General features: G+C 60.0%; 1 protein-coding gene across 1 annotated transcript; it reads right to left on the bottom strand.

Moving 5' to 3' along the window:
• Window positions 1-404: 404 nt before the first annotated feature.
• Window positions 405-11846, bottom strand: LOC137161318 (NFIL3 like protein-like). Its single transcript, XM_067560474.1, has 2 exons — window positions 11704-11846; window positions 405-3307 (listed from the first exon to the last, which is right to left on the bottom strand). Exon 2 carries the CDS (start codon window positions 2603-2605, stop codon window positions 1292-1294), a length of 1314 nt encoding a protein of 437 aa, XP_067416575.1. The 5' UTR covers window positions 2606-3307; window positions 11704-11846; the 3' UTR covers window positions 405-1291.
• Between the last annotated feature and the right edge of the window lie 1905 nt (window positions 11847-13751).

Here is a 13751-nt window from a genome sequence, read left to right as displayed (position 1 = left end):
ATGCCCGAGCTGAGCCCTCAAAAGGGAATGGGGAGCAAAACACACAGCCCCGGACCTCCTCCCCTGAAAACATCCGAGACATTCTCCCCCGTGCGGCCCAGCTAGACCCTGCAGGCACAGTGCCCCCTCCTGGTCCCACCCCAGCCCCCCAGCAGCCGTGTGTGTGCAGCCCGTACCACTCCTCCCCTCTCTAATCATCCACCCATCCCCATCTCCACCCCTCTAGCTATCCATCCGTCCGTCCGTCCGTCCGTCCATCCATCCGTCCGTCCGTCCGCCTGTCCCCTGACACATCTCTCTCTCTATCTCCATATACAACCATCCATGCATCTTTCTTCCCTTCCAGCCCCCCACCCCACCCCACCCCCCACCCCACTTCAGTAAATCATTCTTGGACATGTCTCTGGATTTTTTAAAAGATACAGTTTTATTTCCATCAAATGTTTCCCGACTCAGAAATTCCCCCCCTTCCCCGAGTCCCGGTTGCATCAACGCATCTGGCTGGTGTCGGTGCTGGTGAGAACAGTCCCAGCCCAAAGGAGGCTGTGGGTCCCAGGTCCTGGCTGCACCCCGCTGCCACTATCCTGGGGGCCCCAAAGCCAGGGGCGTGGGGGGACAGCGAGGCCCTGCTCAGCCCTCTCCCTGCAAGACCAGCCTGGGCCAGCGCGTGGGACTCGAGCGTCGGCTTGGTGGGAAGCGTCTCATGGCCCCCAGATCTGAGCCCGGCCAAGCAGGTCCTGCCACTCACCAGATCTCCAGGCCCATCAGAACCGGGATCTCTCTGCTCACCAGATCCCAGCCCGGCAGATCCCCAGGCCCAGCAGAACCAGGATCCCTCTGCTCACCAGATCCCAGCCAGGCAGATCCCCAGGCCCATCAGAACCGGGATCTCTGCTCACCAGATCCCAGCCCGGCAGATCTCCAGGCCCATCAGAACCGGGATCTCTCTGCTCACCAGATCCCAGCCCAGCAGATCCCCAGGCCCAGCAGAACCAGGATCTCTCTGCTCACCGGATCTCAGCCCGGCAGATCCCCAGGCCCAGCAGAACCAGGATCTCTCTGCTCACCGGATCTCAGCCCGGCAGATCCCCAGGCCCAGCAGAACCAGGATCTCTCTACTCACCGGATCCCAGCCCGGCAGATCCCCAGGCCCAGCAGAACCAGGATCTCTCTGCTCACCGGATCCCAGCCCGGCAGATCCCCAGGCCCAGCAGGACGGTCAGTGTCTTGGGCACGTCACCCCCCCAGGCAGCGGTTGTTCACAGGGCTGTGCCCCCCTGGGGGGTGCTGCTCATATGGGCCTGGCGCCCTCGTCGTGGCAACCGGCCCCCCAGCCGCCGGCGAAGTCCCCGGGCTCCGGCCCGTGGGAGGGCAGCGGGGGGCTGCAGTAGAGGAGTCTGTCCAGGGCGCCGGCCGCGGGGGGCTGCCCGTTGAGCAGCAGCGCCTGCCGCACCAGGGCCGCCATCTCCTCGTGCCTCGCGCCCTCCCAGTTGGCCGGCGCTTCCTGGAGGCAGCCGGCGGCGCCAGGCTCGGGGCCCAGATCCTGGCCCCCGCTGCTGTGGGCCCGGCACTTGAGACGCAGCTTGTGGGGCAGGGCGGCCAGCTTGACGTCCGGGGCGGGCGGGTAGGGGGCGGGCGGGCAGCCCCAGCCGGACTCCTCCCCACTCTCCTCGCTGGAGTAACCCGTGAAGGGGGAGCTCGGCTCGCCCGTCATCTCCATGGGCTCCGGCTGGGCCTCCCGGGCCTCCTCCTCCTCCTCCCCGAGGAAGCCAGCGGGGGCGCCGTAGCCCTCGGCCTGCGGGCAGCCATACGGCTCGGGGGGGCCCTGCTGGCAACAGGCCTCACAGTCACCGTGCAGACCCCTCGGCACCCGCTGGGCACAGCTCCCCAGGGCCTCCTCCTCTGCCCCGTCCCTCCGCGCCGGCGGCTCCCAGGCTCTGGGCGGCTCCACCGCGGTGAAGCCGTTGGCGCTGAAGAGGATGACGCCCCGGGAAGCCGGGCCCTGGGGATGCGGGGGGCACGGCGCCCCGTCATCCCCCCGGGCCCTGCTCACAGCCTGCGCCTCCCCCGGGGTGCGCGGCAGGGGACTGTCCCGGGAGGAGCCGTCGGACATGTCCGAGAGGGAGCCCCGCAACGAGACTTTGGCCCCGGCAGTGTCCCGGCCGGACTGCTCCGTCTCGGACGAGTCCTCCGAGTGCTGGGCCCGGGAGGAAGCGCTGGAGTAGCCGCTGCTGCCCCGCTCCCGGCTGGCGGCGCTGAGCTGCTGGCTCTTCTCCACGAAGGCCGCGGCGCTGATCAGGCCGAAGCGCAGTTTGAGCTGCAGCAGCTCGGTCCGGAGGCGCAGGTTCTCCTCGTTGAGCGCCAGCACCCGGCTCTCCAGCACCAGGTCGTTGAAGCGGCGCTTCTCCCGCGAGCGCTTGGCCGCCTCGTTGTTCTTCCGGCGCTTCTCCCAGTAGCTGGCGTCCTTCTTCTCGTCCGAGATGAACTCCCGCTTGCGCCGGCCGCTGGCGCCGGCTTTGCCCTTCAGCACCCGAGCCCGCTGGATCACGCCCTCCGAGGGGACGCCCCCTGCCACACACAGGGTGGGCGAGCTGAGATTCTCCATCACAGGGCCAGAAAAAGAACCCAGGAGTCCTGCCGCCCAGCCCCTGCTCTGACCCCCCGATATTCCCGGGGCCCTCCTCAGAGAGCCCAGGATGGGTCGGGACGGTGAGGTTAGAGATGGCTCAAGAACTCACCCATGGGTCTCTGCAACTGGAATACAGGCCCACAGACGTCTGGTGCTGGGATAGCGCACCCCAGATCTGTGCTCCTGGGTGACTGCGCCCCAGATCTGTGCTCCTGGGTGACTGCGCCCCAGATCTCTGCCACCGAGTCACTGCGCCCCAGATCTCTGCCACCAGAACGGTTGATTCTCGTAGGCTCCTCAGCCTACGCAGTTAACAAGCCTGATGGCCGGGCGAGCTGCTCCAGCGAGTTGTCCTCCAGCTGCGACCGACAAGAGGCAATGGACACCCTTGGGTGCCGGCGCATACATTGGGCAACTGTCGACCATCTTCCGGGCGCCTGGAGGAGCTGCCGTTCCACTAGGGGCTGTGGGAGGCCGGAGGGCAGTTCGGGCTCGGCTGGGGTCTGCTCCTCGCCTGCCGGGTGCTCAGGGAAGGTGCTGACCCTCCGCCAGGAGCCGTGGCACCCGTGACCCGCTCGGGGAGGCCAGCTGCAGAGATGCCTCTCGGCTGCGGGTGCCGGGGGATGTGAGGCGGGTGTGGCCGGGAGCCGTGTCAGGTCCAGGAGGAGGAGGGAACGCCTAGGAGGAAGGACACGGGACGTCACACCCTGCCGCACCGCCTGCACAAACCACGCGGTGAGCAGGTCCGGGCAGCGCCGGAGAGGCCTCTGGGCCCGGCAGGCAGCATGTGCCGGGGCTGCCCACAGCTACACACCGCACACACTACACACCGCACACAAACACGCACCACACAGCTACACACCGTGCACACAAACACGCCCCGCACAGCTACACACCATGCACACTGCACACGCTACACACAAACACGCACTGCACAGCTACACACCGCGCACACCACAGCACATGCTCACACACTGCACATGCACACACCACGCATGCACACTACACACTGCACACCACGTACCATGCACACACACTATACACAACATATGCAGACACTGCACATGCACACACACCAGGCATAATGCACACTCTCATGAACACATAGCATGCCACCCACTGCAGGCAGCTACACACTGCACAACACACACACACACACACACATCACACACCATGCACACATATCACATACTGCACACACACTGCACATCGTGCATGCACACACCATACACTACACATACCACACATCATGCACACACATTGACTGCAGCTATACACTACGCACGCACACACCACACAAACACACACTGCACACGCACACACTGTTGCGCACCACACATACACACACATCATACACCACACATTGCACAAATGCACACCTTGCACTGCACACCCATCTCACACACTGCAACACCATGCATGCACTTCACAAGCTGCACACTGCACGTGCACATCCAGCACAGACTGCACACTACACAATTACACACCGCAACCTACAGACACCATACACACACTGTGCGACACACAGTATACAAGGCACACACACACACACACACACACTAGTTAACCACACATTGTACACCATGCATGTGTGCGCACACCACACACTGCACACTACACAGACACCACACACAAACATGCATTGTCCAACACACACACTGAACAACACACAGCACATACAGCTACAAACTGCACACCACAGACACCCTACACCCACACTACACAATACACACTGCACACTTACACCACACTACACACACCATGCACATTGCACACACACGGTACCCCATGCACACAACGACAGTGCAACACACCCACACACACCACACCCCCACCTTGCCAGCACCCCTGCTTTGACTGCTAGGGCTGCTGTGTGTGGCACGTACGGGCAGTGGCAGGGCAGTCAGCCTGGGCACATCCGCCCTGGAAAGAGGGGAGCGAAGAAAACCAGATGAAAAGAGAGAGGCGGCTTCCCGTCTCCCGCGGCCTGGCTCTTTCCCACAGGGAGGCCTGGAGCAGGGCGGTGGGTTGCATATGGCGGGACGCCCAGTGGGTCACAGGAGCCCTTTGGGCAACTGACCTAGTCCAGGGCGTAGGGAGGGTGGAGTATTTCCAATCCCTTGTGCCGCGCCAGGGCTGTGTGCGTGGAACGGCACGCTCAGCTCGTACGCCCCCGCCCGCAGGAGCCGGGCCGGCAGATGTAAGCAGCAGGAATATAGGTCAGTAAACATTGAATATTTATCAGCCCAGGCAGTCAAAACAGGTCCGCTGATGGCATATTGCACAAGACGGCTGCTGGGACCCGGGCGCCGTGCCAGCAACCTCCTAGCCTAGAAAGAGGTTCTGTGCGCAAGGCAGAGGAACAATGGGGCTACGGGGATATGGGGCGGGGAGGAAGGGGGTGGGACTGGAAGCAGCAAAGAGACCTTGACGGCTTAGCTCTGCGCTGCCGGGATCAGATGCTGCCCGGAGAGATTATCTTAGCGGGAACGGAGATCTGAGCCAGGAGAGGAACAGAATGGAAGGGGGTGGAAGCTGGGGGGACAGATTCGGGGGGCGTGGCCTCCGTTCTCAGATTTAGGGTGAGGCCCTAGATCCTCAAAGGGGTTTAGGCACCTTTGGAACTGATGGGAGTTAGGTGCTTCACACCCTTTGAAGATCGGGGCTCGAGGATCAGATTTTTTAAGCGCTTATTTAGGGTCTGGTGGGCAAAAGCATTTGCCACTCAACAAGCTACCAGTGTCCACCATCCAGCCTGCTGCCCCTTAAATCTCTCTGGGCCTCAGTCTCCCCATCTGTAAACTGGGAGATGATAATCCTCCTTCCTTTACTTGATTATGATCATTTATTAGGTGTATTACAGTAGCACCTAGGTGCCCCAGGCCTGGATCAGGGCCCGACAGCGCTAAGTGCTGCAGGTTATTTATTAGATGTATTACGGGCCCCCCAATCGTGGGGCAAGCGCCATGGCCCTCGGGGCTGCACCACACGGCCTCTGCCACACGGCGTTTCCAGTCTGAATAGACGCAGGGCAGCAGAGGAAACTGAGTCACAGCGAGAGGTCAGGCAAGTCAGTCACCGAGCTGGGAAGAGAACCCAGGAGGCCGGGGCCCTAGCCATGAGCCCCCGCGGCCACTCTGGGACAGTCCCTGCTGCCTCCTTGGCTCTCACATTTCCTCTTTCGCTGGTCCCGTGCGTGGGCTGCCCGCCCTCCTGCCCCACATCCTGCCCTACGGCTCCGCTACGCCCCAGGGCTGGGTCTGATCACTGCATCAACCAAACACAGGGAGTGGGGGGTCTGCTCTTTCTCTCTCCCTGCACACGGCATAGGGCTGAAGGGGGCACCTAGCCCCCTGTCCCACCCCCTCCCTGCCGCCCCGGATCCAACGAATGGGCCCATCTGGCTGGGGCGGGGTGTCAGGACTCCTGGGTTCTATGCCCAGCTCTGGGAGGGAAGGGGAGTGGGGTCTTGTGAGTCGGCACTGACTGTGAGAGATGAAGCCCCCTAGCACCCCCCCAGCCTGCTCCCTGCTGCACAGCGCCCCCGAGCGACCCCCCAGCTGGCATTTCTCCTCTGAGTCACTCCCTGCCCTTCCCACCATCCGCTCGGTTTCCTTCTCTTTCTGGGTCAAGATTGTAAGAGCATTTCCACCAAAACAAGCTGCCTCTGCTCCCAGGGAGGATCCGCCCCAGGCCCCAGCCCCAGCCCCGTGTCCTCATGGCACATAGAGCCGCGGAGGGGCTGGGCCGGGCGTGTACTCCAAGTGAAGGCAAGTCTGGGCGTCGCCTGCATGCACTGGTATGAAGGGTGCCGCTGACCCACTTCTCAGCTCTGTGTCATGGCCCTGGGCTACTGGGTTACCTAAAGGCAGAGGCCGGCGCCCGCTGGGAAAGGTCGTCTCTCAGGGCGTCTGTCTGGGCTGCTGTGGTTGGTCTGTCTGTCCATTTACACTTCCTTCCCTATACACCCCATCACCATCTATCCATCCCTTTCACATCTATTTATCTGTCTCCTCGAGCGCGCTGAAGTCAGATGATTGGACTGAATTAAGCTAAAACCCAGGGGAGTTTAAAACCGTCCGGCTCTTTTCCTTCACCGGCTGGTCTCTGATCCTATAGGGCGCCCCAGGGTCACAGCTTCCAGCTTTTCTCCTCCACCAACAAGGGCTGGCCACTGACTTCCAACTGAGCATGGAAGCTCTTTAGGGCAGGGATGATCTCTTTGTTCTGTGTCTGTACAGCACCTAGCACAACGGGTGCATACACCTAGTAATTAATGCACAGCGCCTAGCACCATGGGATTCTGGGCCATGGCTGGGGCTCCTAGGCATGCTACCGTAATACACCTAATACATAATGTACAGCGCCCAGCACATGAAGTCCTGGTCCATGACCTGGACTCCTAGGCACTACCATATTACACCTCATAAATAGCAGCAATACCTTTACCAAAATGTAACCAAAAGCAAAGGTTCTCTTATGTCACATGACTCCAGGAGCTGGTGCTTTAAAAAACCCACACACCACATTTTGGGAGAGCTGGTGACGGACCCGCCTGTCTCCCTGTCCCCACACATCCCCTCTCCATGCCCCCCAGTGGTTATCTGAGCACAGTCCACCCATGGCTGAAAAGCACCCTCGGAACAGCTCTGCCCTACTAACCCATTAAACCAGAGCCTAGGAAGGAACGCAGCACCCGCCTCGGTCAAGCGGGGCGTTCCCACGGCAGCCAGCGCGGGGCAGGGGTTACGTCACCAGAGCTGCAGAAAGCCAGGGAGAGGATCAGGAATCAGGTGAGCTAATGGGTGGGGTAGATCTCTGCTTTGCCAATGCCCCAGCCGCGACAGCCCAGGTCTGACTCTGGAGTGACTCAGGAGTGACTCTCCTGAGGTCAATGGGGTTACATATGCATTGAAGAGGGGGAGGGGAAATTCAAGGAAAAGAGATTGCGGGGGCGTTAGGGGGAGTCAAATCCCCTGCCCCCCAGCGTGGGGACTCAAAGGCAACAGGGCAGGGCTGGCAGGGGACAAGCAGACCGGTGAAACTGAGCAGCGGCAGAGTGGAAACTGATCGGGTGCAGCGCAGCAGGGAAACAGCCCCCCTCTGGACCCCTCCAGGGCCTACTGCTAACAAAGGGACAGATCCTTACCGGGGAAATGCAACATGGGGACATGAGAGTCCAAATGATTCCCAAAGTCACATGTGCTCTAACCACTAGACCCCACTCCCCTCCCCAGGCTGGGAACAGAACCCAGGCGTCCGGCTCCCAGCCCCCGCATTCTAACCACTAGACCCCACTCCCCTCCCTGAGATGGGTTAGAACCCAGGACTCTGGATTCCTGGCCCCACTCTCTTGGCTCAGAGAAGCTCTGGGGATCCCAGCTTGGCCCGGCTCCTTCTCCACTGTCCATGTGCCCCCCTACCCACGCCAAGGACCTCACACCTCCCCAGCTCTGGGGCCCTGGCTGAGTCCCCCTGGGGAGAGAAGGCCGTGGCTGGACCCCCCAGCTGCAGGGGATTCTCTCCTGTCTGCCAGCCCACGGCTGGGCCCTGGGCCCACAGCACCAGCCCCCAGGAGCAGAGTCCCCCCCCGCCCGCCCCTCCCGGGCTCCCAGCGCCACATGATGTAACCTTATACAACGCCGCGCTCGCTCGCCAAGCAGGAATGTAACGTTCTGTCCCCGGCGGGGCTGGAATGGAGCCATCGCTTTCCCTGCCACCATCCTCCTTATGGCGAGGCCTCCGGGCCAGCTCCTCACCCCACGCCGCGCCTCGGCCTGGACCCAGCTGCACAATGGGCCAATACAGCCTATATGTGCCTGAACCCGCCCTGTGCCTAGGATCAGGCCCATCTAGCCCAGTATGAGGCCCCCCCCCCACCTCAACCAACCAGGCCTCACGCTCCTCCCAGAGCCGGAGAGACAACCCAGGAGTCCTGGCTCCCAGCCCCCTGCTCTAACCACCAGTCCCCACTCCCCTCCCAGAGCTGGGAATGGGAACTCAGCAATCCTAGGTCACCTTCCCAGCCATGAAACACTGTGAGCCCTTTGATCCCAGCCCCGGCCTCCCCCTCAAGGCCTCCCCGAGTCCCCGCCCGCCCTGTGCTGTTATCAGCCCCACGTCCTGCCTGTCCCCTGCCCTGGGGACAGCACAGAGCGCGAGCAACACGTCCTGGCTGCAGCACGGAGCAGCCAGGACCCCACGGGGGGCACAAGCACCATGAAGGTGGGGGCAGAGTGCTCGTCCCATGGACAGCCCAGAGGCAACGGGAAGGAAAGCCTTCAGTGTTAGCTATATGGGTTCCCATTCCCAGCTCTGGGGGGGGGAGTGGGGTCTAGTGGTTAGAGTGGGGTGGGTATGGGCTGCCTACAGGCCTCAGGAAGAGGATATCCAATTTACCTGTCCCTTTCTCTGCCCAGATACCACAGTGATGGGCACTGCCTAGCGTCACGGGAAGATCGGACTCAATTCCAACCCAGTCCCGGCCTTTGAGCTGAGCTGATCCTGCGGCGGGGAGTTCCACGAGTTAAACTTCCCCTAACCAGCTACCCGGGGACACTTCCCAAACCCCATCTCCCACTTGGCAATGTTCGGCACACGGAGACGGCACCCTAGATAAAATCCGAGATCCCTGCATGGCCCATGGGATCTGGGGCTATAAATCTGGGACCCACCCACGGGACCCCTGTGGGGTGTGTAGCAGCACAAGCCCCCCCCCCCCCCGACTGGTGGCAGGCCCCTCCCTCAAAGGATGGCCCCTCCCAGGCCAGGATCAGGGCCCTGGCACCAGAGGCTGCCTGCACAGACAGTCCCTGCCACGAGGGGCTCACAGCCCAGCCGGGCGGGGAGAGGTGAGAAGGATCGCTCCCCCAGTGTGGATCGGCAGGGGGGAGAAGCAGGCCTGAGGACTTGGGGGGAAGGCTGGGGCCAGCCTGAGAGCGAGTGACATGGACAGACGTCCCTGCTCCCCTCTCCCTCCATCGGACCTTTGTCCTATACCCACCCCCAATGCCGCAGAGCCCCCCTGCCCCCCTGCCCCACAGCCCTGCCCCTCGCTATCCCAGCCGCCCCAGCTAGCTGGGATCTGAGCTGGGAGGGAGGGGACATCCACCACGCAAATCCGGGGGTGCAGGGGGATGGAGAGAGAGAGTGTGTGTGTGTGAGTGTAGATGGTGGGTGGGTGGGTGCTGGGGGTGGTGTATATAGACGCTGGGTGTGTCCTGGGGAATGTCTGTGTGTGTGTGATGGGGTGTGTGTGTGTAGATGGTGGGTGTGTCCTGGGGGACGTCTGTGTGTGTGTAGATGGGGTGTGTGTGTGTCATGCACATATTATTTACAAACTTCACTCCACGCTTTCCAGCCAGCGTTCCTGTGGCTTGAGCTGCCTGGACCCCCAACTTGGCTGTTGCAGATTACACCTCACACCTCAGATCCACCCCAAACAACACACCCTGGGCCCCAGACACTCCGCGCACCCCAAATCTGTTTGCGTACCCCAAAGGCCCGACCACCAAAACCGTCTCCCTCCTTCTCACCCCCCTCGCCCGCCCTGGCTCCTTTTGGCTTGGCTGTGCCTGCTACACACAACACACGCCCTGCAAAAGTAGGTCAGGATTAAGGGGAGTGACTGGGAATGTAACAGCCCTGTGTGTGTGTTGTGTGTCTCAGGACTTTGATCCAGCAGCACCTAGTCTCGGTTGTGGGGTGTGTTGTGTGTGTGTGTTCAGGGTGTGTTGTGGGAAGGGAACGCACACACACCACAAATAGATGCACACACACAACGCACAATTACATGAACACAGAGAGCACATGCACATAATATATCCAGACACAATACACAATAGATACACACACAACATAACCCCAATGAATCAGGCCTACAAGCACACATGTAACACACTGTAGATATACACAATCTACACACACTGATTTACATACATGAAACACATACACATGACAAACAATACAAGAGGAATACACACAGCCACAACACACATACAGACACATGATATGTATGCTCTCCATACACACACACAATATAGATACAAAACATACACAGGCAGTACGTACACTCAAAACAAACAACACATCATACAAACACTACATACACACAATGCACCCCCAAACACACACAACAGATCATACATACACAAACAACACAAACATATACAAAACACAATACATACACACCTCCAGCCATATCAAACACATCATGCTTACAAACACTGCACAGACAACACGCTTATGCACACAATATACACAATACAATGACAATATGCAATACACACAGTAGGATACATACACAATATCCACACCCTAAACGTACAAAACAAATCATACAAACACAACGTGCTTAGACTTACAATACGTTACACACACAACATGCAATACACACAAAATACAATACATAACACGGCACACACACATAGCACAATACACACACACTCTAAACATACAAAATACATCATACAAACAGATGCTTAGATACATAACACACACAGCATGCAACACATACACACTGTACACAGATGACACACAACACACAAAACATCATACAAACAACACAGACACACAACATACTACACACAGCATGCAACACACACGACACAACACATACACACTGTACACAGAAGATATACAACACTCTCTCACCATACAAAACATCATACAAACACAGACACACTACACACACAGCATGCAAGACACACTACATACACACTGTACACAGAAGATACACAACACCCCCCCCAACATATAAAGCATATTACACAAACACAACACCCTTAGACACACACTACACTACACACACAACACCCTTCCACAACACACTACGCGCACAACGTGCAGTATACACACTCAAGGCGTCCCACAAGACACGCCGCACACAGAAGACACGCAACACACGCACCCCGACCACACAAAACACATTACACAAACACGACACCCTTAGAGGCGAAACACGCACACACAACGCGCTTAGCGACACAACACACCCCGCTTCACGCCCACAACCCCCCGGCAACTCCCCCCCCAGACCGCTATACGACCCCACCCCCGCGGGCCGGGCTCGGTACCTCTCGGGCCGGGCCGGTCCCTGCGGGCGGTTCGGTTCGGTTCGGTTCGGTTCGGACGGTCGGTGCAGCCGGCGCCCGGAATGTGTGTTACTGGGTCAGCCGGTTGCATAACCGCCGCTTAGCGCCTCGGTCACGTTCCGCTTCGCAACACACAAAACGCGGCGGGGGGGCTAGGCCGGGAGCCGGGGGGGGGCGGAGATTTTTCATCCACCCAGGAGGAGGGGCGCGCCCTTCCCTCCCCCACTGGCCTGGCTGGCCGCTCTGGAGGTGGGGTCTGGCCGGGCCCCCCCCCCCGGCAGGGATGAATTGGGGGGGTCTGTCTGGACCCCCCTCCATGGCAGGGCTGGCTGCCGGGGGGTTTGGTCCAGCTCCTCTCCCCCCCCCCCATCTTCCTCCTCTGGCTGGATCACCCCCAGGTATGAATGGGAGCGACTGGTGCAGTTCACACCAGTAGAAGTGAGGGGGGGGCCCTCTGGTCCCTGCCCCCCTCTGGTCCCTGCCCCTTCCCCGCCTTCCCCACCCCCCAGGATTTGAATTTGGATGGAGCCATCATTACCTGCGGCTGGGTTGGCGATGCCTTAGACCGCAGGGATGGTGGGGAAGGGGGGAGGTAGAAGGGATCTGTTAGCCTCTAAGGCCGGGTCAGGGGGTGCCCTAGGCCCATGGAGCCAGAGCTCCCCCCGCCAGAGCTTTAAACTGACCCTTGGTGCAACACCACACCCCAGAGGCAGCTGCATCTCAGCCCCGGGCGAGGGATCCCTGTATAAACAGCCCCACTCCCCACCCCAGAGGTGGCTGCGTCTCAGCGCCGGGCGAGGGATCCCTGTATAAACAGCCCCATTTATGCTCAGGAGACTCTGTCCCAAAGGGAGTTTTAAATGCTGGAGAAGAGGCAGAGGACCAGAGACCTTCCAGAAGCTTTGATCATCCACAGATCGCAAAGCACTTTCCAGAGGGGTGGCGAAGGGGGAATTTTCCAGGGGGCTTTTCCACAGGAGACGTGGCTGACTTGCCTCGGGATGGTTCCCAGTGGCTGCGGGTGGTCGAAACGGACCCATCAAACTGCAGGATCTGGAAAGATAAGGGGAACCCCACGTCCTGGGCAACTGACAGCCCCCAACAGGGGAGACTCTGGCAGGAACCTGCCCGAGGAGTTTGATGGACGGCGGGGTGACAGGAGGCCCAAACAAGAGTTGGCTTTGTGCGAGACACCGAGATGGACAAGGACAGCGAGACAGAGCCCAGATGTTTTCCGTAGCAGCACGGCCGGGCAGGGTCCTGGTTTTGTCCAGGACGGACTTTGTCTTGTGCTAACGTAAGGGCTTTCCGCTGCCACGTTCCAGCTGACTGCTAAATCCTGCTCTGCTTTGAAACGGCTGCCGGGTGTCTCTGCAAATCCTCGCTGTGGTGCACTGATTCCTGAAGAAGGCACGGAGTCTCGGGCCAGCAGTCCGTCTCCGTTGAACTCGCTGGGCAGAGCTGACGGGGGTGAAACAGGAGTTCTGAGCCCAGAGGCTCGGTGGCCGTGTGGCCTGCCATGAAGAAAGGATGGGACCCCTTCGGGGCCGGGCACACTGCATGGCTTCCTCCACAGGCCTGTTTAAAAGCTGGGGGGGTTGCACCAACCCTGTGAATCTGTGACAGCAGGTCAGAATCACCCCCATTCTACAGATGGGTAAACTGAGGCATAGGGCCAGGAAGCGACTCACTCCAGGTCACCCAGTAGCAGAGCTGGGAATAGAACCTGCATCTCCCAAATCCCACGCTAGTGTGCCACCCACTAGGCCACACTGCCTCCTTTGTGCCTGGATGGCGGGACCGCCCAAGAGGAGGAAACTAACAAATAGAATCGCCAAGATCAGTAACATTTGGCTGCCCCCAACCCGAGAGCGATTCAGCTGCAGAGCTCCCTGACGCCACTGAAAGCGCAGTTATTACACCGGCCCGGCGTGTGATAGCTGGAGGTGGGAGAAGAACACCCCCCCCCCCGGCATTAGTGGTGTTGGGGAACAGAAGGACGGGAGAAAGTTACAGTCAAAAGAAGCACC

This window comes from Emydura macquarii, unplaced genomic scaffold (assembly GCF_026122565.2).
Source record: "Emydura macquarii macquarii isolate MOO-44397 ecotype Brisbane River unplaced genomic scaffold, CSIRO-AGI_Emac_v2 contig_2292, whole genome shotgun sequence".
Classification (NCBI taxonomy): domain Eukaryota; kingdom Metazoa; phylum Chordata; order Testudines; family Chelidae; genus Emydura; species Emydura macquarii.
Note: the sequence above shows the minus strand (reverse complement) of the source record. Positions and strands in the feature narration are given on the sequence as shown.

What these genes read in the sequence shown, in the direction of transcription:
- LOC137161318 (XM_067560474.1), bottom strand. Translation starts at nt 2,605, where the DNA reads ATGGAGAATCTCAGCTCGCCCACCCTGTGTGTGGCAGGGGGCGTCCCC.